General features: G+C 47.4%; 1 protein-coding gene across 1 annotated transcript in view; it reads right to left on the reverse strand.

Moving 5' to 3' along the window:
* Window positions 1-25,429, reverse strand: part of LOC139057058 (uncharacterized) — a 322,046-nt gene that overhangs the window by 13,350 nt on the left and 283,267 nt on the right. Inside the window, exon 6 of the mRNA XM_070534850.1 lies at window positions 10,968-11,059. Within this exon, the coding sequence (XP_070390951.1) occupies window positions 11,002-11,059 (58 nt within the window). The 3' untranslated portion in view covers window positions 10,968-11,001. The remainder of the gene's footprint in view (window positions 1-10,967; window positions 11,060-25,429) is intronic.

The following is a 25,429-nucleotide window of genomic DNA, read 5'->3' on the forward strand; positions in this document are numbered from 1 at the left end:
GTCCCCGAAAACGCAGGCACTCACTAACCCGCGCAGTACAACAACAAACTGCCCGAGGGTCTCTCCTGCTCGGCGGCTCAGGTTGTCGAAGCGGAAACGCTCCATTAGTGGGAACGGTGCTGGATTGAAATGAGAGCACAGTATGGAGTGGAGCCCACCCAGCGTCTTAACATGCGGATCGGCTGGCTTGAGAAGGTCGAGCAGGAGACTGAAGACGCGGGTCCCGCAGCTGGCCAGGAAAATGTCCCGCAATTTGTCCTCGGGTGTGTCGTTAGTCCGGAAGGACACGTGGACTTGTTCCTCGTAAATTGGCAAGGCGGACCCATCTCCCTCGAACGGCTCGAGTCTACCGTACGGTGGCATGGCGGTATTAACGGGGGCCGTGTTGCGCCGCTCGCGGTGGCATGGGACGATCCGTGGGTACTCGATCTCATACTCGTTGCCAGTGTCAGGATTCCCCGGGTTCGTGAACAAGGGAGGGCTGCCAGGCCACCGAGCCTGGCGTGCCAACGAAGATTATGCCCGAGGGTGCGTCCCATTATGCTACATCTCCCTTTTTGTGGATTAGTATTTATGTTGGCCTTCTTCCAGTTCTTTGGGACTCTTAAAGTCGATAGACAGATCGTATAAAGGGCCGAAAGTTTGTCAAGCATAATGTCTCCTCCATCTTTGATTAAATGGACCGTTATTCCATCTTCTCCTGCCGCTTTTCCCCGTTTCATGTCTTGCAATGCTCTCCTAACTTCATTGCTCGTTATAAAGGGAGCCTCTATAACCTGTTCACTGCTACTTCGAACGGAGATACCGTGGCTGCTCTGGGTGCTCAACACGTCAGTATAGAATTCTTCCGCTGCTTTACTGTATCTTCGATATTGCTGATGTTATTACCCTGCTTATCCTTCAGCCCATACATCTTGGTTTGTCCTATGCCAAGTTTGCTTCTGACTGATCACAAGCTGGGTTCATTTTTTACTGCTTCCTCATTCTTTCTCACGTTATACTTTCGAATATCACTTATATTCTCCTTGTTAATCAGTTCTGACAGTTCGGCGAATTATATTTCACCTCTTGAGTTCGACGCCTTCATTTTTACCGTTTCTTTATTTGGTCCTTTTTACATGGGAGAGTTTACCTACTGGATGCCTTGGTGCCTCATCATCATCATCAGCAGCAGCAGTAGCAGCAGCAGCATGGTTACGTCCACTGCAGGGCAAAGGCCTCTCCCATACTCCTCCAACAACGCCGGTCATGTACTAATTGTGGCCATGTCGTCCCTCCAAACTTCTCAATCTCATCCGCCCACCTAACTTTCTCCCGCCCCCTGCTACGCTTCCCTTCCCTTGGAATCCAGTCCGTAACCCTTGATGACCATCAGTTATCTTCCCACCTCATTAAATGTCCTGCCCATACCCATTTCTTTTTCTTAATTTAAACCAAGATGTCATTACCTCGCGTTTGTTCCCTCACCCAATCTGCTTTTTTCTTATCCCTTAACGTTACACCCATCATTCTTCTTTCCGTAGCTCGCTGCGTCGTCCTCAATTTAAGTAGAACCCTTTTCGTAAGCCTCCAGGTTTCTGCCCACTTTTCTCTTTAGGGATAATGGCAACCTGCTGTTCATGATCTGAGAATGCTTGCAAAGCGCACCCCAGCCCATTCTTAATCTTTTGATTATTTCCGTCTTATGATCCCGATCCGCCGTCACTACCTGCCCTAAGTAGATGTATGCCCTTACCACTTCCAGTGCCTCGCTACCTAGTGTATATTGCTGTTCTCTTCCCAGGCTGTTAAACATTACTTTAGTTTTCAGCAGAATAATTTTTGGACCCACTTTTCTGCTTTGCCTCTCCAGGTCAGTGAGCATGCATTGCAATTGGGCCCCTCAGTTACTAAGCAAGGCAATGTCATCAGCGAATGGCAAGTTACTAAGGTATTCCCCGTTAACTTTTCTCGCCAATACTTCCCAATCCAGGTCTCTGAATACCTCCTGTAAACACGCTGTGAATAGCATTGGAGAGATCGTATTTCCGTGCCTGACGCCTTTCTTTATTGGGATTTTGTTGCTTTTTTATGGAGGACTACGGTAGCTGTGGAGCCGCCATAGATATCTTTCAGTATTTTTACATACGGCTCGTCTACACCCTGATTCCGTGATGCCTCCATAACTGCTAAGGTTTCGACAGAATCAAACGTACTCTCGTAATCAATGAAAGCTATATATATGGGTTGGTTATATTCGGCAAATATTTCTATCACCTGATTGATAGTGTGAATATGATCTGTTGTTAAGTAGCCTTTATGGAATCCTGCCTGCTCCTTTGCTTGACAGAAGTCTAAGGTGTTCGTGATTCTATTTGTGATTACCTTAGTAACTAGTTTGTTGGCAACTGACAATAAACTGATCGGTCTATAATTTTTCAAGTCTTTGGCATCCCCTTTCTTATGGATTAGGATTATGTTAGCGTTCTTCCAAGATTCTGGTACCCTCGAGGTCAGGAGGCATTGCGTATACAGGGTGGCCAGTTTCTCTAGAACAATCTGCCCACCATTCTTCAACAAATCTGCTGTTACCTGATCCTCCCCAGCTGCCTTCCCCCGTTGCATAGCTCTTGAGGCTTTCTTTACTTCTTCCGGCGTTACATTTGAGATTTCGAATTCCTCTAGACTATTTTCTCTTCCATTATCGTCGTGGATGCCACTGGTACTGTATAAATCTCTATAGAATTCCTCAGCCACTTGAACTATCTAATCCATAGTAGTAATGATATTGCCGGCTTTGTCTCTTAACGCATACATCTGATTCTTGCCAATTCCTAGTTTCTTCTTCACTGTTTTTAGGCTTCCTCCGTTCCTGAGAGCCTGTTCAAGTCTATCCATATTACACTTCCTTATGTCAGCTGTCTTACGCTTGTTGATTAACTTCGAAAGTTCTGCCAGTTCTATTCTAGCTGTAGGGTTAGAGGCTTTCATACATTGGCGTTTTTTGACCAGATCTTTCGTCTCCTGCGATAGCTTACTGGTATCCTGTCTAACGGAGTTACCACCGACTTCTGTTGCACACTCCTTAATGATGCCCACAAGATTATCGTTCATTGCTTCAACACTAAGTTCCTCTTCCTCAGTTAAGGCCAAGTACCTCTTCTGTAGCTTGATCTGGAATTCTTCTATTTTCCCTCTTACCGCTAACTAATTGATCGGCTTCTTATGTACTAGTTTCTTCCTTCCCTCCTCAGGTCTAGGCTAATTCGAGTTCTTACCATCCTATGGTCACTGCAGCGCACCTTGCTGAGCACGTCCACATCTTGTATGATGCCAGGGTTAGCGCAGAGTATAAGGTATATTTCATTTCTAGTAGGGCTTCTCCACGTCCACTTTCGGCTATGCCGCTTGCGGAAGAAGGTATTCATTATCCGCATATTATTCTGCTCTGCAAACTCCACTAATAATTCTCCCCTGCTATTCCTAGTGCCTATGCCATATTCTCCCGCTGCCTTGTCTCCAGCCTGCTTGTTGCCTGCCTTGGCATTGATGTCGCCCATTAGTATAGTGTATTTTGTTTTCACTCTACCCATCGCCGATTCCACGTCTTCATAGAAGCTTTCGACTTCCTGGTCACCATGACTGGATGTAGGGGCGTAGATCTGTACAATCTTCATGTTGTATCTCTTATGAAGTTTCACAACAAGACTTGCCACCCTCTCGTTAATGCTATACAATTCCTGCATGTTACCAGCTATAGCCTTAATAATCGGGAATCCGACTCCTAGTTCTCGTCTTTCCACTAAGTCCCGGTAGCACAGGACGTGCCCGCTTTTTAACACTGTATATGCTTCTTTTGGCCTCCTAGCTTCACTGAGCCCTATTATATCCCATATACTACCCTCTAATTCCTCCAATTGCACTGCTAGACTCGCTTCACTAGATAACGTTCTAGCGTCAAACGTTGCCAGGTTCATATTCCAATGGTAGCCTGTGCGGAGCCAGTGATTCTTAGCACCCTCTGCTGCGTCACTGGTCTGACCGCCGCCGTGGTCAGTTGCTTCGCAGCTGCTGGGGGCTGAGGGCCGGGGTTTCATTGTTGTGTTCATATGGGAGGTTGTGGCCAAGGACTGCACCAGGGTGGCCAATCCTGCTCTGGTGAGGGAGTGCGTTACCGGTTCTGCTCACCGGGATCAGGCCACACTCCAGGCTTGTTTTTGCAATTTCATAAACACGCGGATTTTTTTTTCCTTTTTCCTAATCCGGTGGAAGATTGCGCAAGTGCCTTATCTCCCACTTCGATTGCCGCTTCTGAAGCCAGCCAAGATACGGTTTCATTAATAATCTCTATGTCGTCTTCGTCTCTCTGTTCTAAGGCTTCATATTTATTTGCAAGTACCAGCCTAAATTGGTCTTCTTCTACTCTTACTGCGTCTTGTTTGGGATCGTGTACCTGTTAGGCACACGATATATTTTCAGTGAATTTGAACAGCACTTAAAACGCGTGTGAAAAGGTTTCAGTGCTTAGGCGGGATCCACGAGTTGCTTATGCACGGAGATGCACCCATCAGCTTACTCTCGCATCTGCCTGCCTCTGGCATCGGAGAAGTCCTTTCAGAACGAGTCAGAAGTGCTACGCCCTTGTATTTTGAACCGCCAAAGGCCGAACCATCGGGTTTGAGATGGGTGCACTAGCGTATACATATGTAGAAATATATACCGAAACTATCGCTCGTGGGCTAACCCTAAGAGTGGCGGTCCGCCAGAACAATATGGTTCTGAGCCGCGCCTAAGACAGGTGACCTTGAAAGCGTCTTTTCTATATGTTTGGACAGCGCTTATACGACGCCTCCTTTAAGCTACAGCAAATGCATCTGCGAACAAGGAGACATGGTTTGTACACTTCGCGCGGGGAAGCAATTGACGTTCCTCTTGCCGTCGCACGAAAAACGATGTTACAATTATCTAAACAGCGCTAAACAATGTGTCTAAAGAGGAGAGGAATGATTGCATTATACACCACTTTGAAATATACGACTAATTTGCTAGTAGGACATTTGCAAAACCCTCATAGACATTGTAGCTCATTGATAGAAGATGTCAAGTCACACACCAGATTTGTCAGCTTTAATTTCTCTTATGGATGCTGTTCACAAGACTGCAATATCTGTATTTGCCGCACAGTAAGCGGTTTATAAACTTGATGCTTTTATTGTGAAGTAAAGCTTAGCAATTTTCCGGAATTTCTGTAAAACATTTCACGTCGCAAATCCAAATATTGCTTCCCACATTCAGTCGCTTTTACTTTTATCTCTCTAATGCAGTAAATTTCATTCAAATTGGAACAGACGGTTGTCTCACAAAAGCATTTCTGCGTTTTTTACATATTTGAATAGGCTGCGTCTGAGCTGGTGCCTAGCTTCCTCTGTCTAATTGAAAACGAGTGCTAGGTCCTAAAGCCTCATCGCCATTACTCTGCCTAGAACAGAGCTCGCAGTGTTTCAGCCTCGATTGATCTTGCTAAGCATGCAGTACACCGTTCTTCGCCTGCTTTGAGCGGCTGTATTACGGCTTCGAAACTCTCTGCACGTACTTCTCAGCGTGCTTGTGCATATTTTAGCCGCAGCCCAAGCGTGTTCGGCTTTTTCTCTTCTCAGCCAAGTATGGTTGCAAGGCGAACAGCAAGTGAGTGAGTTATGGTTACGTTCGGCTGGTCGAAATCGAGTGCTCTGAACGCATTCGACTGGTTCTTTAAGAGCGCTCCGAGGCGCGCTGATTTTAGACCTGGTATCGCAGCCGAAATCTGCCAAAGGTCTGTCACGTGGCTGCTGCGGCTTCCATGGTTCGTATGGCGTTGGACGCGGCGGCATGCGAGTGCCTCAGCGTCTGCGTGCCTTATTTGTTTAGCGTATTGTATTTTAATGCAGTGGTGGCGTAGAGGCAGAACATCCGCCTCGCGTGCGAGACGACCATGGTTGGAATCCCGGTGCCACGCAATTTTCCACCGGATAAAAAAAGAAAAAAAAACTGTCCGCGTGTTGATAAAATTTCATAAACAGGCCTGGAGTGCGGCCTGATCCCGGTGACCAGAACCTTTAACGCACTCCCTCACCAGAGCAGGATTGGCCACCCTAGTGCAGTACTTGGCCACAACCTCCCATATGAATACAACAATCAAACACCGGCCCTCAGTCCCCAGCAGCCGCAAAGCAACTGACCACAACGGCAGTCAGACCTGCGACGCAGCAGAGGGTGCTCAGAATCCCTGGCTCCGGACAGGCCGCCATTGGAATATGAACCTGGCAATGTTTAATGCTAGAACGCTATCTAGTGAAGCGAGTCTAGCAGTGCTATTGGACGAATTAGAGGGAAGTAAATGGGATATAAGGGGCTCAATGAAGTTAGGAGGACAGATGAAGCATATACAGTGCTAAAAAGCGGGAACGTCTTATGCTACCCGGGGCTTAGCGCACAGATGAAAGCTAGGAGTCGGATTCCTGATTAATAAGATTATAGCTAGTAACATGCAGGAATTCTATAGCATTAACAAGCGGATGGCAGGTCTTCTTGTGAAACTTAATAAGACGTACAAATTGAAGGTCGTACAGGTCTACGCCCCTATATCCAGTCGTGATGACCAGGAAGTCGTAAGCTTCTATGAAGACAGGGAATCGGTGATAGGTAAAGTCAAAACAAAATACACTATACTGATGGGCGACTTCAATGCCAAGGTAGGCAAGAAGTAGGCTGGAGACAAGCCAGTAAGGGATTATGGCATAGGTTCTAGCAGTAGCAGGGGAGAGTTATTGTTTGACCTTGCAGAACAGAATAATATGCGGATATTGAATACCTCCTTACCCAAGCGGGACAGCCGAAAGTGGACGTGGAGAAGCCGGACTAGAAATGAAATAGACCTTATACTCTGCGCTAACCCTGGCATCATATAAGATGTGGACGTGCTCTGCAAGGTGCACTGCAGTGACCATAGGATAGTAAGAACTCGAATTAGCCTAGACCTGAGGAGGGAACGGAACAAACTGGTACATAAGAAGCCGATCAATGAGTTAGCAGTAAGAGGGAAAATAGAGGAATTCCGGATCAAGCTACAGAACAGGTATTCGGCTTTAACTCAGCAAGAGTACCTTAGTGTTGAAACATTGAATGACAATCTTCTGGACATCATTAAGGAGTGTGCAATAGAAGTCGGTGGTAACTCCATTAGACAGGACACCAGTAAGCTATCGCAGGAGACGAAAGATCTCAGCAAGAAACGCCAATGTATGGAAGCCTCTAACCGTACAGCTAGAATAGAACTGGCAGAACTGTCAAAGTTAATCAACAAGTGTAAGAGAGCTGACATAAGGAAGGATAAATTGGATGGGATTTGAACACGCTCTCAGGAACGGAGGAAGCGTAAGAGCTCTGAAGAAGAAACTAGGAATTGGCCTTAATCAGGCGCATGCGTTAAGAGAGAAAGCCGGCAATATCATTACTAATATGGATGACATAGTTCAAGTGGCACAGGAGTTCTACAGAGATTTATACAGTACCAGTGGCACCCACGACGATAATGGAGGACATAATAGTCTAGAGGAATTTGACATCCCACAAGTAATGCCGGCAGAAGTAAAGAAAGCCTTGGGAGCTATGCAAAGGGTGAAGGCACCTGGGGAGGATGAGCTAAAAGCAGATTTGTTAAAGGATGGTGGGCAGATTGTTTTAGAAAAACTGGCCACCCTGTATGAGCAATGCCTTATGACCTCGAGCATACCGGAATCTTGGAAGAACGCTAAAATAACCCTAATCCATAAGAAAGGGGACGGGAAAGACTTGAAAAATTATATACCGATGAGCTTACTGTCCGTTGCCTACAAACTATTTACAAATTTAATCGCAAATAGAATCAGGAACACCTTAGACTTCTGTCATGCAAAGGACCAGGCAGGATTCCGCAAAAGCTACTCAGCAATAGACCATATTCACACTATCACTCAGGTAATAGAGAAATGTGCGGAATATAACCAACCTATATTTAGCTTTCATTGATTACCAGAAAGCGTTTGATTCTGTCGAAAGCTCAGCAGTGATGGAGGCATTGCCGGATCAGGGTGTATATCAGCCGTATGTAAAAATACTTAAAGATATCTATAGCGGCTCCACAGCCATCGTAGTCCTTCATGAAGAAAGCAACAAAGTCCCAAAATAGAAACGAGTCAGGCAGGGAGAGACGATCTCTCCAATGCTATTCACAGCGTGCTTACAGGAGGTATTCAGAGACCTGGATTTGGAAGAATTGGGGATAAGAGTTAATGCAGAATACTTTAGTAACTTTCGATTCGCCGATGACATTGCCTTGTTTAGTAACTCAGGGGACCAATTGCAATGCATGGTCCCTGATCTGGAGATGCAAAGCAGAAGGGTGGGTCTAAAAATTAATCTCTGAAAACTAAATTGATGTTTAACAGTCTCGGTAGAGAACAGCAGTTTACGATAGGTACCGAGGCCCAGGAAATGGTAAGGGAATACATCTACTTATGATAACGAATATACGCTCCAAAGCGCAGTATTTGCGGTGGAGAAATTTTCTACATCGAGTGGCCTGAAGTGCGCACCCGAAAAATCAGAGGTCATCCGCATACACGCGAACGGCTACAAGTCCGGAGGATCTATTAACATAGTGGTTGAGAGCCAATCAGTCCGAGAGGTGCCCACGATGCGAGTCCTGGGTTTGTGGCTCCAGAGCGACGGGAGAGCAGTACAGACAATCAAGACCCTCGAATCCACACCCCACAACGCAGCCCGAATGATACGTCGCGTGACGTATCGAAAAGTGGAAGTACGAGAAGACGATACCCTAAGGCTTGTACAGGCCTTAGTGGCAAGTCGAATCACGTATGGCTTACCGTACCAAATCCTGAACAGGGAGGAGGAAACGCAGGCTAACAGAATCATCGCAACCGCTTTCAAAGCTGCTCTGGGCCTGCCTAGGTGTACTTCAATTAAACGCATGTTAGCTTTGGGAGTGCACAATACTTTCGACGAACTGAGGCAGGCCACCCTGATGCGACAGAGAGGGCGCCTCAGCTTCACAAAAACTGGTAGGGCAATATTGGCTAGACTCAATATCCCAGCATACGCCATTTATCTCACAGAGCAGGCCGTGCTTCTCCCTCCTTCGATGAGATCCAAAAGTACAGTAGCCCAAATTCCAAAGAATATGCATCCCTAGTACAACAATGAAAAGCGCAAAGCACGCGCACAACACATTCAATCAGTGTACTCTAATAACCATAGGTACAACACGTACTACAGGGACGCAGCTGTGTATGCAGAAGCGACCGGGCAGCGCTACCAAAGGAGGTACGCCCTCGCAGTCGTGAACGCGATCAGCCAACAGCAAATTACCGCGTCGGCCACGGTGGGATCCCCCACCTCGGCTGAAATATTAGCAGTGGTGATTGCATTCGCTCACGCGGAGCGTTCGCAAAAGGACTCGGTCATGGTCACGGACTCCCAGGCGACATGTCGCATGTTTCTCAAGGGTCACGTGACTGCTGCTAGCCTCGCGATAATCCCCAAATCCTTCAACCACCATCATCGCTTGCTCTGGTGCCCGGGCCACGCGGAGATACAGGGGAACGAAAAGGTTAACGCGTTAGCTCGAGGGTTCCCTAACCGAGCGACGGCGTCCTGTTCTAACCCCAACCCCCCGCACTATCCCTCAAACAATTCTACCAATTTAAATGCCAAAGCCATCCTTGCTCATCAGCGCGGAGCCCGCAGAAAATACCCGCCGCCTCCCCTACAACTTAGCGGGGAAAAGGCCGCCGACTGGCGAAAATTGCTAAACGCCATGTATCCCACTCGTTATAGGGCCAACTGTCCTTGGTGCGGTGGCATACCTAGCCTAACACATATAACCTGGGAGTGCACTAAGTATCCTCATAGGCCAAATACCAGTAACACAATGGAGCAGTGGGAGGCACAGCTCGCCCGCTCCGACCTGGCAGGACAAAAGTCCTTAATTAGCCAGGTCAGGCAGGTGGCAGAGGCCAGTGGGGCCCTGGACTGAGGGGCTCCGACCACCCCTCCTTCAAATATTTTCCATCGCCATAAGGTTTCTATTATTATTATTAGGACACGTAGTGACCGCAGATCTGGATCATGAGACTGAAATAATCTGAACATTGAGAATGGGCTGGGGTGCGTTTGACAGGCATTCTCAGATCATGAACAGCAGGTTGCCATTATCAGTCAAAAGAAAAGTGTATACCAGCTGCGTCTTACCAGTACTCACGTACAAGGCCGAAACCTGGGGGCTTATGAAAAGGGTTCTACTTGAATTGACGACGACGCAATGAGCTATGGAAAGAAGAATGATGGGTGTAGCGTTAAGGGCTAAGAAAACAGCAGATTGAGTGAACGAACAAACGCCAGTTAATGACATCTTAGTTGGAACCAAGAAAATGAAATGGGCATGGGCAGGACATCAGTGAGGAGGGAAGATAACTGATGGTCATTATGACTTACGGACTGGATTCCAAGGGAAGGGAAGCGTAGCAAGGGGGGGGGGGGGCAGAAAGTTAGGTGGGCGGCTGAAATTAAGAAATTTGCAGGGATTACACGGCCGCAATTACTACATGACCGGGGTAGTTGGAGAAGTATGGGAGAGGCCTTTGCCCTGCAGTGGGCGTAACCAGGCTGCTGCTGCTGCTGCTGCTGCTGGTGGTGGTGGTGCTGATGATGATGATGATGAATATATTGCATTGTATTACCTATTAGCGCCTGCGATCATTCTGGCGACTGGCTGCACGTTCAGTTCAGGTACACTGTTTCTGGCTCTCATCGAGAACGCGTTCCGCGCCGTTGCAAACCTAGTTTGAGCGCGGTCAGAGCAGGCTGAATGTCACTGAACGAATACTAATTTCATGTAGGTACAAGGATTGTTCGTTGTTCATTTCCCGTAATGACAAAGGCGTTAAACTTACTGTTCCACGACCACCATCGGGCCTTGTAGAGTGCCTAACGACGTGCTCCAATTGGGCGCCCCGCTTTTGGTCCCTGGTGATCGGAACGGTTTCTGCAACAGTGGCAGAAAAAATGAGAATAAACCCGAGTTATTCCGTTCTTTTTTTATGTCGCGACCTTTGTCCCAAAATTGCTTCAATTAGATATTTCAAGTAGCCAGTATGCCGCATCTTAACTGACTACTAATTCGGGCGCGACATGCGCCACAGAGAGAGAGAGAGAGAGCTCGCATGGAATGCATCATGCTGTCGCGTGTTAAACTGGTATAATGTACAGTGCGCCATCTGCCTCATTGTATCTTAGTGCCAATGCATAAACAGCAGCGGCAAGGTAGTACAAAATGTATGTTACCCTCGCAGGCGAAGCAATGAAAGCCGTGTCAAGGCTTAGAGCATCTTGTTCTAACACTGAGAAGACTTGGCGCGAGACAACGAAGGCGCGTCACTTGGAGGAACACGTACCCAGGCGTGTCACAACGCTCATGCGATGAGGAGCAGCATTAGTGACATCGCACATAGTTGCTGCACGAGATAAGAGGGGCGAAGAACCATCGGCGGATGTTAGTAAGCAATGCAAGCAGTAGATAGATTGACATTAACACAGAGGTCTATTGTTCCTCTATTGTCCCTATATTGCTCCTAATTTATGTTAATGACCTTCTTATCATAAACATTTCCGCAAAAAAAGACAACGCACACAGGAAGGGAAGACAAAGACTCGCACTCCTTCCCCCATGAACTACTTTCATATAACGTTTCTACGGTGACTGCGCAGTTTATCGTGTCTTCACTAACACGTCTGATCATGCCACCATACAATCCGACATTAACTCCATAACTTAGGGGGCTCCGATTGGTTAACAACCCTTAATATCGTTACGGAGATCTTCGGAGGAAAGACAGAGCCACTGCCTGGGGTGACAGACGCACATATTGAAGTGAGCACAAGTGCCGTTGGGTGGTGCTCGGAGCAACGCTGAATTGACGCAGTTTCAACTGAAGAACGCCGGTTGTGCAGTTGATGAGAGCAGAATGATTGGATAAACAGTCCAATCCAAGGACACCGTCGTGAGGGCAGTTGTCGTTCACAGCAAAGGGAACCGAAGTGGGGCCTCGGGCTATACGTAAACGCGCAGTACACATTCTAAGCACAACAAGCACGCCGCCGTGCAGCTGCTGGGCAGAGGACCTTCTTTAAACGTCTACGTAGGCTAGCACTTTGCACAGGTACGTAGGCTCCAGTGTCGACGAGCGTTTGGACTTTAGTCGGCCTAGTGCCCAGGGTTTTCTCTACCTTTTCACCAGTGCTTGGACAGTACAAAGAAAGACGTACACCAACCAAGTAAACTTATTTAAAAGACAAGGCGTTTGAGCTCCCGTCTTGTTCACAATTGGGCAAAAATGTTGAAGTGCCTGCTTAAATAGATTTTATCATGTGGCGCACAGAAGAATAAGAATGGGCTGGGGTGCGTTTGGCAGGCATTCTCAGATCATGAACAGCAGGTTGCCATTATCCCCCAAGAGAAAAGTGTATAATAGCTGTGTCTTACCAGTACTCACCTATGGGGCAGAAACCTGGAGGCTTACAAAAAGGGTTCTACTCAAACTGAGGACAACGCAACGAGCTATGGAAAGAAGAATGATAGGTGTAACGTTAAGGGATAAGAAAAGAGCAGATTGGGTGAGGGAACAAACGCGAGTTAATGACATCTTAGTTGAAATCAAGAAAAAGAAATGGGCATGGGCAGGACATGTAATGAGGAGGGAAGATAACCGATGGTCATTAAGGGTTACGGACTGGATTCCAAAGGAAGGGAAGTGTAGCAGGGGGCGGCAGAAAGTTAGGTGGGCGGATGAGATTAAGAAGTTTGCAGGGACGGCATGGCCACAATTAGTACATGACCGGGGTTGTTGGAGAAATATGAGAGAGGCCTTTGCCCTGCAGTGGGCGTAACCAGGCTGATGATGATGATGACCATGTGGCGCAAGCACCGCGCGTAAGACGCGGGGAGGGTTCCTTCGTTTCGATTGAGCATGTGTTCCGTAGATTTTATCTCGAGAGATTTCAGGAACAGACGTGACTTCCAGTTTCTTTCCTGGCCGATTAGACTATATTTCATCCAGTCAACACTGTGCGTAGTCATTGCTGCGTGCTCTGCGAATGCATTCGAAGCCATTCTTCTCTTACCGACATCGTTTTAATGTTGCCGCAACCGCTGTTTAAAGTTACCCGTCTCCCCTATGTAGACGCAATCGCAATCCGCATAGGGGATCTTGTAAACAGCGCCAGGAAAGGCTTCCTTCGGTAACTTGCCCTTCCCACTAACGAGTGCGTGACTCAGTTTGCTCACAGGAACGTGAGCCACCTCAACGTCATATTTACGCAGCACCTGCGACAAGGTTTCGCTTATCCAGTGCAGGTAAGGAATGGAAGCGCGTATCTTCAGACGGGCACTGCCAGCTTGGAAAGGGTTTAATAAACGGTGCTTCACAGCATTCACAAGCGCAGGGGGTAAACCACTCGACGAAACATCTTTGCGTATTGTCTGCATGTCGGAATTTAAGTCTCCAGGTTTCGTGCAAATGCGACTCGTACGACCCAACAGAGAGGCAACTACAGGCCTCTTGTGAGGGTCAAGGTGCACAGACACGAAGTTCAGGTACAGGGCAGCGTGTGTACTGTTTCTGAAAACGTTGAAAGAAAGCGCAACTTTGCTTCCTTTCACCAAAACGCCCAAAAAGGCAGTTTCTTGTTTGTCTCCATCTCAACCATGAACTGAATGGAATCTGCTTGATTGTTTAGATGCGTGGTGTATGCTCCCAACGCACAGCGCTTGATTACGCAAAAACAGTCATCAACATAGCGTAGAAACATTCTTGGTGATGTGCTGAAAAAAGTGAGCGCGCGACTTCCGAGCGATTCCAATGTCAGATTGGCAGCGGTCACCGAGACAGATGCGCCCATTGGTGCACCGTGAACTTCCTTGTAGATGGCCTTATTGAAAAAGAAGTAGGTGTTTCCCACGCAGAAATAGAAGAGACTCTTCAAGTTGAGGACATTCAACGGTGAGCGTTCCGGTAGACGCTCGCCGTTTAGGCACGCTTGCATGGTGGACACGCTTCCATGGACATTTCAGTGGGAATGGAAGTAAACAGAGACACAACGTCAAAGGAAACCAGCACCTCGTCGTCGTCAAGGACGAGATCCCGAACTTTTTCAACTAGATCGGTGGAGTCTCGCATATGCATTATGCCTTTTCCGATGAGAGGGGACAAAATTATGTGCAGGAAGCCGGACAGCTTGTACAGGAGCAAACAGGTAAAGTTATGGGTCGCAAGTAATTATGGGTCGCAAAGGGACATCCAGTTTCTGCATCTTCCTTAAGCCATAAAACGCAGGGGGCGCACCATTATGGCAAAGAAGCAAGTAGTAGAGGGACTTGTGCTCGGGAGCACCAAAGTGGAACACCTCCACTGGGAATTTCTGTAGTTCTTTCAGTACCTTCAATGTAGGGTCCCGGGTGAGGCGGGACTCTACAAGCAAATCCATAATTTTTCTTTTGTACACGGCCGTACCAAGGAGAACTGTGGCATTCCCCTTGTCAGCAGGGAGAATAACGATTTCGGAGTTCTCACGAAGCCGCTTGACTGCACTGCGTTCCTTAGCAGAAAGTGGTGACGCAAATTTCCGCTGATGCAACCGAGAGTAGACACCGGTAACGCGGGTGCGGGCCTTACCCAGGTGGAACTGATGAACTTGGATGACGGCGTGGTCCACAGCGCAAACCGCCTTTCTCACGCCCAGGGGAGGACCAACATTGAATTTCAGGCCTAGCTCAAGAACAGAAGCCTCAGCAGGATCAAATCTGTGCGAAGACATATTGTGTGCCGCCGCAGTCGCGCCGTGTGGACGATGTGTTTTGGCTGCGTCAGAGTCTGTGAAGTTTGACTTTGTGCGTAAACTCGGCATGGCATATCCGTATCTTGACCTGGTCAGTGTATTTGGTCGGTGCACGTCTTTCTTTGTCATGTCTCATTCAGACCAGACGGGTTTCCGTCAAACTATCGATTAGAGTGCTTGGAGAGGTACGCGGTCTAGTTTAACATCAATTACACCTCTCTTTGTGGGTACAGAGCGAGCATTTCCTGCAGAAACAGGCTATGCAGCACCACCTCCGAGCGCTACAATTTTAGTTTTCCCAATTAGTGTGCCCGAAAGCCCCAGGGGACGAAATGCGACGTGTCTGTGGCGGGTTTGCGGTGAATTAGACTGGTGATCGCGCGGCGATGTCGAGCGACTGTACCACGTGTTCCAAGCAGAGTTGTTGGCAGTGTTAGACTCGGCGGCGGGCGAAACATTGTGGGCACTTCGATCAAAACGGATCAGGTTGGTCGGATTGACAGGGGTTGAGGGCCATGAGTTGCGACAGTATCGGAAGACATCACCAATGCACTGTAAACCCAACGATTGGGGCCTAAATGCCTCTCCGCCTCCCACTACGGCTTCCTTTGAGTGACAAAGTCCGATCTCGAAGGCCGTGCTTTTGCAACCTGCATGCACCTGAAGCAATTGCGAATCTTGAAGGCAACATCCGCTTAGTTGTTATTATATATACATTTCCTTAAACTTCGTATCACAAAGTACAAAGTACACACTTTTGGACCAAACAAATCTATTAAAGGACTCTATAAAATGTTATTAGAAAAAAACGCAATTTTTTTCATTTAAGATACATTTTTCTAAAAAACTGCAGAGTGGCGCTACCGCAGTATTTGTTTGGTCGACACACCACGTTGGTTGTAGTGAGTGCTCCCTGCAGTAAGGTGGTATTTAAGTTATATTTTATAAGTGCCTAGACAAAACGTGCTCCTTGTCGTGTGCAGTGACCATCTCAAACCCTCCGGACTCGTGTAACGCCATTAGTTCGCCGTGTGCTTCGAGCGATCCACCAGTGTCGTCAGTGAGTGCCCTAATACAGCGCCCGTCCGAGCTGCCTGCCCGCGCTCTCGTGAAAAGTCTGGTACTGGGGCTTCGAATTGTAGTGTTTGGAAGACTGTTGAAGGTTGTGCTTTTGTGGAGCTGGAGTTCATCGGAAGTTCCACAGTGCTTGCGCCAGAGAAACGTCGGTGCCTCTGTACCTGTTAGACAAAGAAGCGTTTGCCAAGTCTTGAAAGGTAAGCAAGTTTGGCGCTTGCGCGCATTCTTGAAGCTTATGATTTACGTAATCAGCGTTGTGTAACTAGCTAGAGCAAAGCGCTTTCCTGTCGTATGTTAGCCATGTTGCTGTGCACATTTAGCAAGCAATTTCACAAAAGCTTCCTCTGATGTTACAGCGTACTTGCATTCTTCTACCTGCCTTGATTGCTATGCCTGAATGGGCACACAATTATGAAAACACATTGAAAGTTGGTGTTTGTTCGGTAGTTTCCTGGCAAGAAGTTATTCGCTATATAGGCATTCCCGAAAGTACAGTACATGTGTAATGTATACGTCGATGTATCATGGGCTTCGCGCGTTGACACACGATTGCTATGTTTGACGCTTAAGCAGATAGAAGCTTGTATGAAGATTTTTGTATGTATATAGTCCGGTTTGGAGGTCCGCGTCGCGAGAACCTGTGTGTATTGTTTATGTTCCTGAGTGTCTTCGCGTATTTGTCTTCTATGTTACAGAGCGGATATAGGCGGATATTACAAGAACGAGGTGCATTTTTAATCTAGACATTTCAATCAGACGCCGGCCTTTAAAAAAGACAGATCAACCAAATCTTAATAACGAGATGTCAGCTCATGCAATCGTAGGTTACGGCAGTGCGTAATAATTTAAAGACTGCGATTTTGTAGCGATACTTAGCCCTCGATTCTATATCACTCTTCTCGCCCACCGCTAACGACCGGCAGCCGCAGTACGTAGCACGGGCCGGGGCGTCGGTCAGCCTACTAACAAATAGCGAAAAGGAATACCATGGCTACAACATCGCGGTCTTTAAATTATTACGCAAATTTTGTGCACAATGAGATGTTATAAACACACCTTGCATGTACATGAAAAGAAGGTTTACAACAGAGATGACATATATGCATGGGCACATATATGTGTCAATAAAATACTCGAGCCTCTTTCTGCCTACCGAAAAAGAAGTTATGTCTCCTCGAGGGCATAGCTGCTTGTACTAATCAACCTCTAAGGGAAGGTTTTCTCTAATCCCTATTTTTGATATCTAAATGCTTATGTGGCATGTACAAACTACTTGCATCAATTTCTCATTGGGATGAGCTGTCTAAAATTTAATTTTCAGTAATAATTGCGATAATTAACTCCTTTCGCCTGTCTTCTAATGACTAAATTTCTATGCTTCTACCTTGACAAACCTTTTGTGAAATTAGTTTGATGAGGCCCAATATACAGCGCTTTGTAAATTGAAGGTATCAGTACCTATTAAAGACTATGCTAACTATGAAAATGCTGTTTGTATGTGGTTTATTCACTCTGTCAGACAAAATCTTTACACCCAAGTGCAGTCAGTAAATTGAGAACTGCATGTCTGCAAGGGGAAGTCAGAATTGTATTTGAAGAAAATTGCATCTTGTTTGATAGTTCTCGAGCACTTGTGCTTCACTAATCGAGCACAGCTTGGCCCAATACTCGATGAGGCTTGAAGCTTTCAATGTCCGCTAATCACTAAAACAGCACCAGATCTCACTCTGTGTCAAGGGGTGGCACACATTTGCTTAGTTCTAGGCAGATGCATGTCTTTCTTTCGCATTGAAGTTCCCACTACTTTCTAGTCTTACGTAAAAGACAATGCATGTATGGTATACATAAGGCTGCTTTGTTCTTTAAACCGAATCGACAAGAAGCAGCGACTTCCATTTTTGCAAACCTTACCCTACTTCCTAACCATTCCTTGATCAAACGTGTATAAAATGAATCTGTGGTTGTTGTATTCTTTCACAGGTAGACATCGGTGACGGTGTATACGTTGAAAGGGGCCTGCTGAAGAGGCTGTGCCTGGATGCTAACAACTCAGGCTTTCACATCGCGGAGGGCCTCCTTAAAGCTCCTTTTTCAATAGAAGACGTTGAAGGGAGGTCCTTTGGGCGGCTGTCAAATGCCTTCCACAGAAGGATCCGTTGGATTCCAAGAAGGTCAACACCATAGTAGGTATGTGTGTCACAAAGAAGCATCTTAATATTCTTTGTCCCGTTTTCAACAAAACTCCTTTCATGGCAATTTCAGTGCTATCTTAGGGTATACTCCTTTCTTTCCTGCTAAAATAGCTATTAACCTGATTATAATAGCATGTTATAATGCAAGCTTTGCCACCATAACTAGAAAATTGTCATTACTGTTGGCATATGTATTTTTGTGATAGAGGCCCTGGTCATATGAATGCACTGATAATATAATATCCTGTCTTGTGGAAAGCTAACATGTTTAGTAACAAGCTCACTTTGACAATGTCTGCCTGCACAGCAAGGGCATTTTCTAATGTTGCTGTTGAACGTCCGTAATGCCTGTTCAACTGCTTACATGTTGCGTGTATCATTTCGTGGTACTTAACTGCAACACAAAAGTCAACTCTTCTATGTACCTGTGCCCAAGCAAAGCTGCAGCACAGCTATGACTGGCACCTTGCCTTTCCTAAGATAATTCACACATGAAACTTCCATGTACCGGTTACAATACGAATATCGAAGCTCATTAAACTGAAGTTGATTTACAGCTTTTGTTTGTAGATGACAATTGGTATGATAGAGCTTATGTGTCGTGCATCTGTTGGTGTTACGCACATCCATCACGCTTCCAGCTTTAATGCACTAATTCAGTCATTTCATGCATTTTTGGGACTTTGCACAACACAGGTGGAGATGTTTAGAGCTCACAGGGTTGAAAGCTTGTCTCTTGTGCAATTCCTTTTTAAGACACAGATGCGTGGTGTGTTGCAATGTCACTGTAGCAAGACCAATATAGTGCCTTTTTTCTTCTCTTTTCTAGACTACACAACGCAACATTTCAGCCTACTTCCAAGGCAGCTGGCGAACTCGTCCTCCTTACTAGCCCGGGGATATTAAATGGATGTGTTCAAGCACAAATGGAAACCTGTCTTCTGTTGCATGCCACACCTAGCCACTTGGCTATCACTATTCGCCACAGACAGATAGTTGACAGGATGTTACTAGCAAGTCGTTAGGATATATAAAGGTGGTTAATAAGTAGTCGCTGCACAGTTTTTAGGAAGCAAATAAAAATTTTATTCAGAGATAATCAAAGCCTAATTTGCCACATATAGTTGCAAAAGTAATTACCTCTGAATAAAATTTTGATGTACTTCCTAAAAACTGTGAAGCGACTATATATTAACCACCTTTATACATCCTAACGACTTCCTAGTAACATCCTGTCAACTATCTGTGGCGAATAGTCGACAGGATGTTACTAGCAAGTTGTTAGGATGTATAAAGGTGGTCAATAAATAGTCGATTCACAGTTGACACTTTCAAACGACATAAGATAATAAGCAGTCGGTAAGAATTCTATCGACATTTTATATCTATACTTTCAATTCAATATCGGTGGCCAATAGTCGGTACGAGGTTACTAGGAAGTTGTTAAGGTGTCTAAAGACGGTTTATAGAATGTCGATAGGTTCTAGTAACATTTGTCTAAAAACGGTTTAAAAAATGGTACTAAAAATTTTTGTAAGGGAGGGGAACTGAGAAGGGGTAGCACCAGGGTTACAAAAACAGAAAGCTGTGAGTGCCACCGCATCGAGTTCACGTCAAACAATTCGCACCATGTCCTCTGATGGCGACGCATGCAGCTGTGCAGGCTAATCTCCACACGTCGACGTCGCGGCAGTATTGGGAAGTCTGGCGAATGTTTGCAGGATGCGTCGGCTTTTGGCCTGTTCGAATTATCGTCACTCTTTGATAATAGCATCAACTGTCGAGCAGCTTTTGCGCATAAGCAGATTAAAGGTGTCGTCAGCAATTCATTTAAGCACATGCGCGACCTTCTCCGCTTCTGTCATGTCGTGATTGTCTTTACGACAAAGCGCCAGCACGTCCTGGATGTTCGAGACATAGGAATGCGTGACGGTTGGGCCTGGGAGGTCAGTTCCTGCTTTGCGGCAATTTTTACGGCCAGCTGGTTTGTCAAACGGCTCCGTTACCTAGTCTTTCCGTAAGTTCCAGCTGGTTAGGTCCTCTTCGTGATTTTTGTACCACACATTTGCCGTGCCTCATATGTAGAACAACAGGTTAGCTAGCATAAGTGCAGGGTCATATCCGTTGATTCTACTCACGCGTTTGTACATAGCCACCCACTTTCCAACGTCAGCGCCATCGGTCCCGCAGAAAGTTCCGAAACCCCTGGGTTGCACAACCACAAGCGAAGAGCACAGCGACGTAGCTCGCGAGGGTAATGTTGGAGGCGGCCACAACGGTGATCCTGCGTGCTCACCGTTATTCATGGCGGGGACGGTGATGCCACGTCCACTACGGAGCTCCGTTTCCAGCCGTGCTACCCAGCACTTCCCACCAATATGCTACGGGAATGTTAGTAATGTAGACAGGCTGTATTTACAATATAAATGCAACCAGAGTCAATGTGATGCAGATGGCAGACCAGCCACAACACGCCGCAGCCAGCGTCTCGCGATCTTCTTCTTCCTTTCTCTTTTTTATCCTTCCAGTAACATCATTGTTATGGAAGGAAGAAGCGTGCAGCTATTCACAGATGTATTTTAATGGCGGAGCCAACAAGCATAGAAAAGCGTAAAAACAACTCTTCTTCGTCGTCTACAAGGCCAACATCAGCGTCCTCTTGTTCCCGCATTACAGACTGTGGCATCACCTCCGTCGCAAAAGCGCCTTATTGGCGCTGCTCAACGGCCCGAGAAAGGTACGATTTGAGGTGGCTCGCGTTTAATATGTCAGAGAGGTGAAGTCATGGTGGCATCCAGTGGAGACACTGCATATGTGACCTGGGTCACCTGGCGAAGGATGCGATAAGGACACTTGTATCGCAAGAGGAGTTTATCCGATAGACCAGCACGCCGGGTTGGAGATAAAACTAGCACAAGAGCACCTGGTTCGTGCTTTACGTCTTCATAGCACGGGTTGTAACGGCACTTCTGGCGTCTCTGTGAAGCAGAAAGGTGAATGCGGGCCATCTGGTGAGCTTGGGTCGATGTGGCTATGCCATCGTGAGTGTACTCTGTCGGCGAGTCGAGTGTGGTCGAAAGGACAGACTCGAAGAGAAAACTTGGCTTCTACGGCCTGCCCCTGTTCAGCTACCCTTGTCCTCAGCTCAGCGCCGTCTAGGCTTAACTGTTTGGCTTGTTCTATCCACTTGTGAAACTTCAATCCTTCCAAAATGTAGCTACACCTCCAAAACATGCGCGCTCACCATTCGCATGCACTGGCATTGGACATTTAGCATTATAGTGTCAGTAGCACTGATCGATCAATCTCCAGGATTCTCGTTCTTCGTTCACTGTGCTGCTTTTGAACAGAACGTCCTGTCTGCGGGCGCCAGTTTATTGTCACGGCTTGTCACCCGTTCGCCGCCGAGCGAAGTCGTCGACGTGGCATTCAAGCTGGTTGGTCGTTTTGTACTCAAGCGAACACAGCGGCGAAGTCAGTCGGGAGAAAGAGAGAAAAAAATATTCATCAACTGGTAAAGAGACAGATCAAAAGAAAAACAAAAAAAGCAGAACACAAACACACATGCACTTAATCTAAATCAATGATGACTATACATGAAATACAACGAACAGTTAACAGGAAATATAGAAATTAACACTACACAAAACACACTTAACGGGGGTCAACTAAACAGTCTTCAAAAGAAAACAAATGATGGCACACGCATGGCAAGGCAGCAGCAGCAAATCCATAGAGCGTTGAGTCCGCGGCCGAGCTTTCCCGAAGAACGCAGGCAAGCCGATCTTGTAGCGGTGGAGGCGATTACTGGGCTGGGTTTCCCGGGAGTCTAAGTCTGACGTCTCCCCACGAGCAGGTTGAGCTAGCTTCTGGGGAATTACCGGGAGCTTCGTTGTAGACGTTGGTTTGTCGTATTTTACGTCAACTAGTACCTCGCAGTTCAGACGCGGTTCGGCGTCCCAGGCGATACTGGACGGCACTAGCTCTGACGCTTTTCAGCAGATTGTAGGCTCAGCTTCTAGACTGATTAGCTTGGTCTGAAACCTGCGGTTAAATAACTTCTCCTTTCCCTAGTTCCCTGTGCTGGGTAAGAACAGATATCGGTGACGATTCAATCTAGTTCACCCAATTTTTGTCCCGGCTTCTCTCAAGGTCTTGGCCGCGCCCCTTTTAATTAGGGGCGAGGGAACGGGTGATTCCTCTTGCTGCTAGAGGTCGAGCACTTGTATTTCCCCACGCACGCACACCCTTCAATCTACGGCGGGCTTCTGTTGTTCGTTCACAAGCACAGGAGAAACGACGGCAGGGGGCAATACAGCGCTGTCGGCACACACACACACACACTGTCAGCATTTCGTGGACACAGGATTGCACAGAGACACCACATATTTCGGAGTATTCGCGCCCCTGCTTTCTTAGTAAGCTTCTCAATGCACGCGTGGGGCAGAGAATACACAGGCGTTCCTACAAAAAGGTGTCGGGGCGTCACGGTCGCACCCACGACAAGACGACAACAATCTCTAAACCTGCCTTTGGCTTCGTTCGGCCGCTTGCCCGAGTGATCTGCAATAACCGCCTTGCTCGCCGGTCTCTATTTCCACGACCTTTTGTCGACCGTTGGTGGGGGCTTCGCCGAATCGATTAATGCCGCACCGTGACATAGGCTCACGGCCGAAGGGGAGATAGAAGGGTGAGTAGCCAGCTGTGTCGTGGCACGATGAATTGTATGCGAACGTGACAAATATTTGAGCAGTGTCCCAGTCGCGATGATCAGAGGAAACATACATTGCTAGCATGTGAGTTAATGTGCTCTTCAGGTGTTCGGTAAGACCGTTAGTTTGAGGATGGTACCCGGTAGTAAGCTTGTGTTTAGTCGCACATGATCAAAGTAAGTCGTTTACGACTTTGGCAAGAAAGTATCTTCCGCGATCGGTGAGAAGTTGACGACGTGCACCATTGTGTAAGATAATGCCGTGAAGCATGAAGTCAGCGACGTTTGTAGTGCAACTGGTCGGTAGGGCTCTATTAATGGCATAGTGGGTTGTAGCTATTTCCGTCATTTGATTAAGGGAATGGTCCGAGAAGATCAACGCCAACGCGAAAAAAAGTGTTGGTCGGTATATCCAAAGGCTGCAGCAGACCAGCAGGATGCACAGCTGCTCTAGCGACCGACGCAGCGGTTCAGACGGGCCAGAAAAACTGTCGCTGAACTCGGCCATAGGTCCGAGTGACGCCAATGTGTGCAGCGGTGGGAACGTTGTGCAGTTGCTGGAGTACAATCTGTCGAAGATAAGACGGAATGGCGGTTAGGAGCTGGCGCCCGTCGGGGTGCGTGTTCCAACCATACAGGTTGCCATTTTGTAGCACGAACATGGGAAGGGATGGGTTAGATGGGTCAAACGGATCAGAGAGCAGGCGTTCGATAATGTGCCGTAACTATTCATGGCGTCGTTGTTCAGCACCAATGTCTTTCAAGGCGGAGAGCGAAAGAACACAGATCGGTGCGTCATCCACTAAACCATTAAGTGCATCGACGGGATGACGACACAGGCAGTCAGCGTCCTGATGGAGACGACCCGACTCGTAGAGCAAAGTGTATGTGTATTCCTGCAGTTGTAGGGCCCAGCGACCGAGGCATCCAGCGGGATTCTTGAGCCAACAAAGGGCGTAGTGATCGGCTGTAACTGTAAATGGTCGACCATATATGTTGGGTTGGAACTGGCCCATCGGCCAAATGAGGGCGAGACACTCGCGCTCTGTAATCGACTAATTGCGCTCGGCTGGAGAGAGGAAGCAGCTGGCGTAGGCGATAACGTGGTTGTGCCCACATTGGCGTTGAGCTGAAATTGCGCCGATGCCGTAGCCACTGGCGTCAGTGTGGATTTTTTGTCGGAGCGGAGGAGTCAAATACGCGAGAACAGGAGGTGTGGTGAGCAGCGTGGTGAGCTGCGAGAAAGGAGACGCTTATTCAGAGCCCTCAGCAGAAAGTCATGTCTTTCTTGAGGAGGTCAGTCAGGGGACGGGTAACACGGGCGAAATTTTCCACCGGCCTGCGAAAGTAAGAGCAAAGGCCAAGAAAGCTTGGAACACCTTTGGCACAAGTTGGTACGGGGAAATTCCGCACAGCACGAACTTTAGCGCAGTCGGGGCGAATGTGTGACGAATCGACGAGATGTCCGAGCATGGTTACTTGGTGGTGACCAAAGTGGCCCTTGGACGAGTTGAGCTGCAAGCCAGCGGTGCGAAATACAGAAAGTGCAGATGAAAGTTTTTCAAGATGGACCGAAAAAGTTGAAGAGAATACGATGACGTCCTCCAAGCAGCACAAACAGATGGACCACTTGAAGCCGCGCAAGAGTATGTCTATCATCCGTGCAAAGGTTGCCGGGGCAATGCACAAGCCAAAAGGCATTACCCTTCACTGGTATAGACCATCTGGTGTGACGAAAGCGGTCTATTCACGGCGCACTTCATCCACGGCAATTTGCCAATATCTAGAGTGAAGGTCTATCGATGAAAAGTAAGTGGCACCGCGGAGACAATTCAGAGCATCGTCAATACGCGGAAGTGGATATGCAGCTTTTTTCATGATCGTGTTTAGATGACGATAGTCAACGCAGAATCGCCAGCGGTTATCCTTTATTTTTTTGACGAGAACAACAGGGTAAGCCCTTGGGCTGGAAGAGTGTTGGATAATCCCTTCGGCAAACATGTTGTCAACCTCGCTCTAGATAACATGTCGTTCAGAGGTCGCCACCCGGTATGGGCGTCGGCGAACAGGAGCTGCATCGTCGGTATTTGTGCGATGCTTCACGGCCGTAGTTTGACCCAAAGGGCGCTCGTTCCGGTCGAAAATGTTGGAGTAAGACTCGAGGAGGCCAAAGAGCTCTGCGGCTTGTTAGGTTAAGCGGCCCGGTGCCATCATCTTTGAAAGGTCGTTGGGCGGGGCAGATGCAGAAAGCTCAGAATGAGCCCTGGGGTGCTATGTAGGATGCGCCGAGTTCGGCGAAACTCGGAATCTTCACGAGCTCTGGCGACACCCCAAGATGAAAGCACAAATGGCACCGAGACACAGTTTATCTTTCGACAAGCCCCCAGTTTCATTGGTTCATCTAGGTTCACTCTGGGTGGCTATCATTCCTTGGGCGTTGCCTTCTGGGCGGTCGACAAACTAGGGCTCACGTGATCATACCATCGGTGCATGGTCGTGCCTTCTTTCTCGTGTTTGTCGTTCGACCGAGTGCATTACATGC

Source organism: Dermacentor albipictus, chromosome 3, assembly GCF_038994185.2.
Source record: "Dermacentor albipictus isolate Rhodes 1998 colony chromosome 3, USDA_Dalb.pri_finalv2, whole genome shotgun sequence".
NCBI lineage: Eukaryota > Metazoa > Arthropoda > Arachnida > Ixodida > Ixodidae > Dermacentor > Dermacentor albipictus.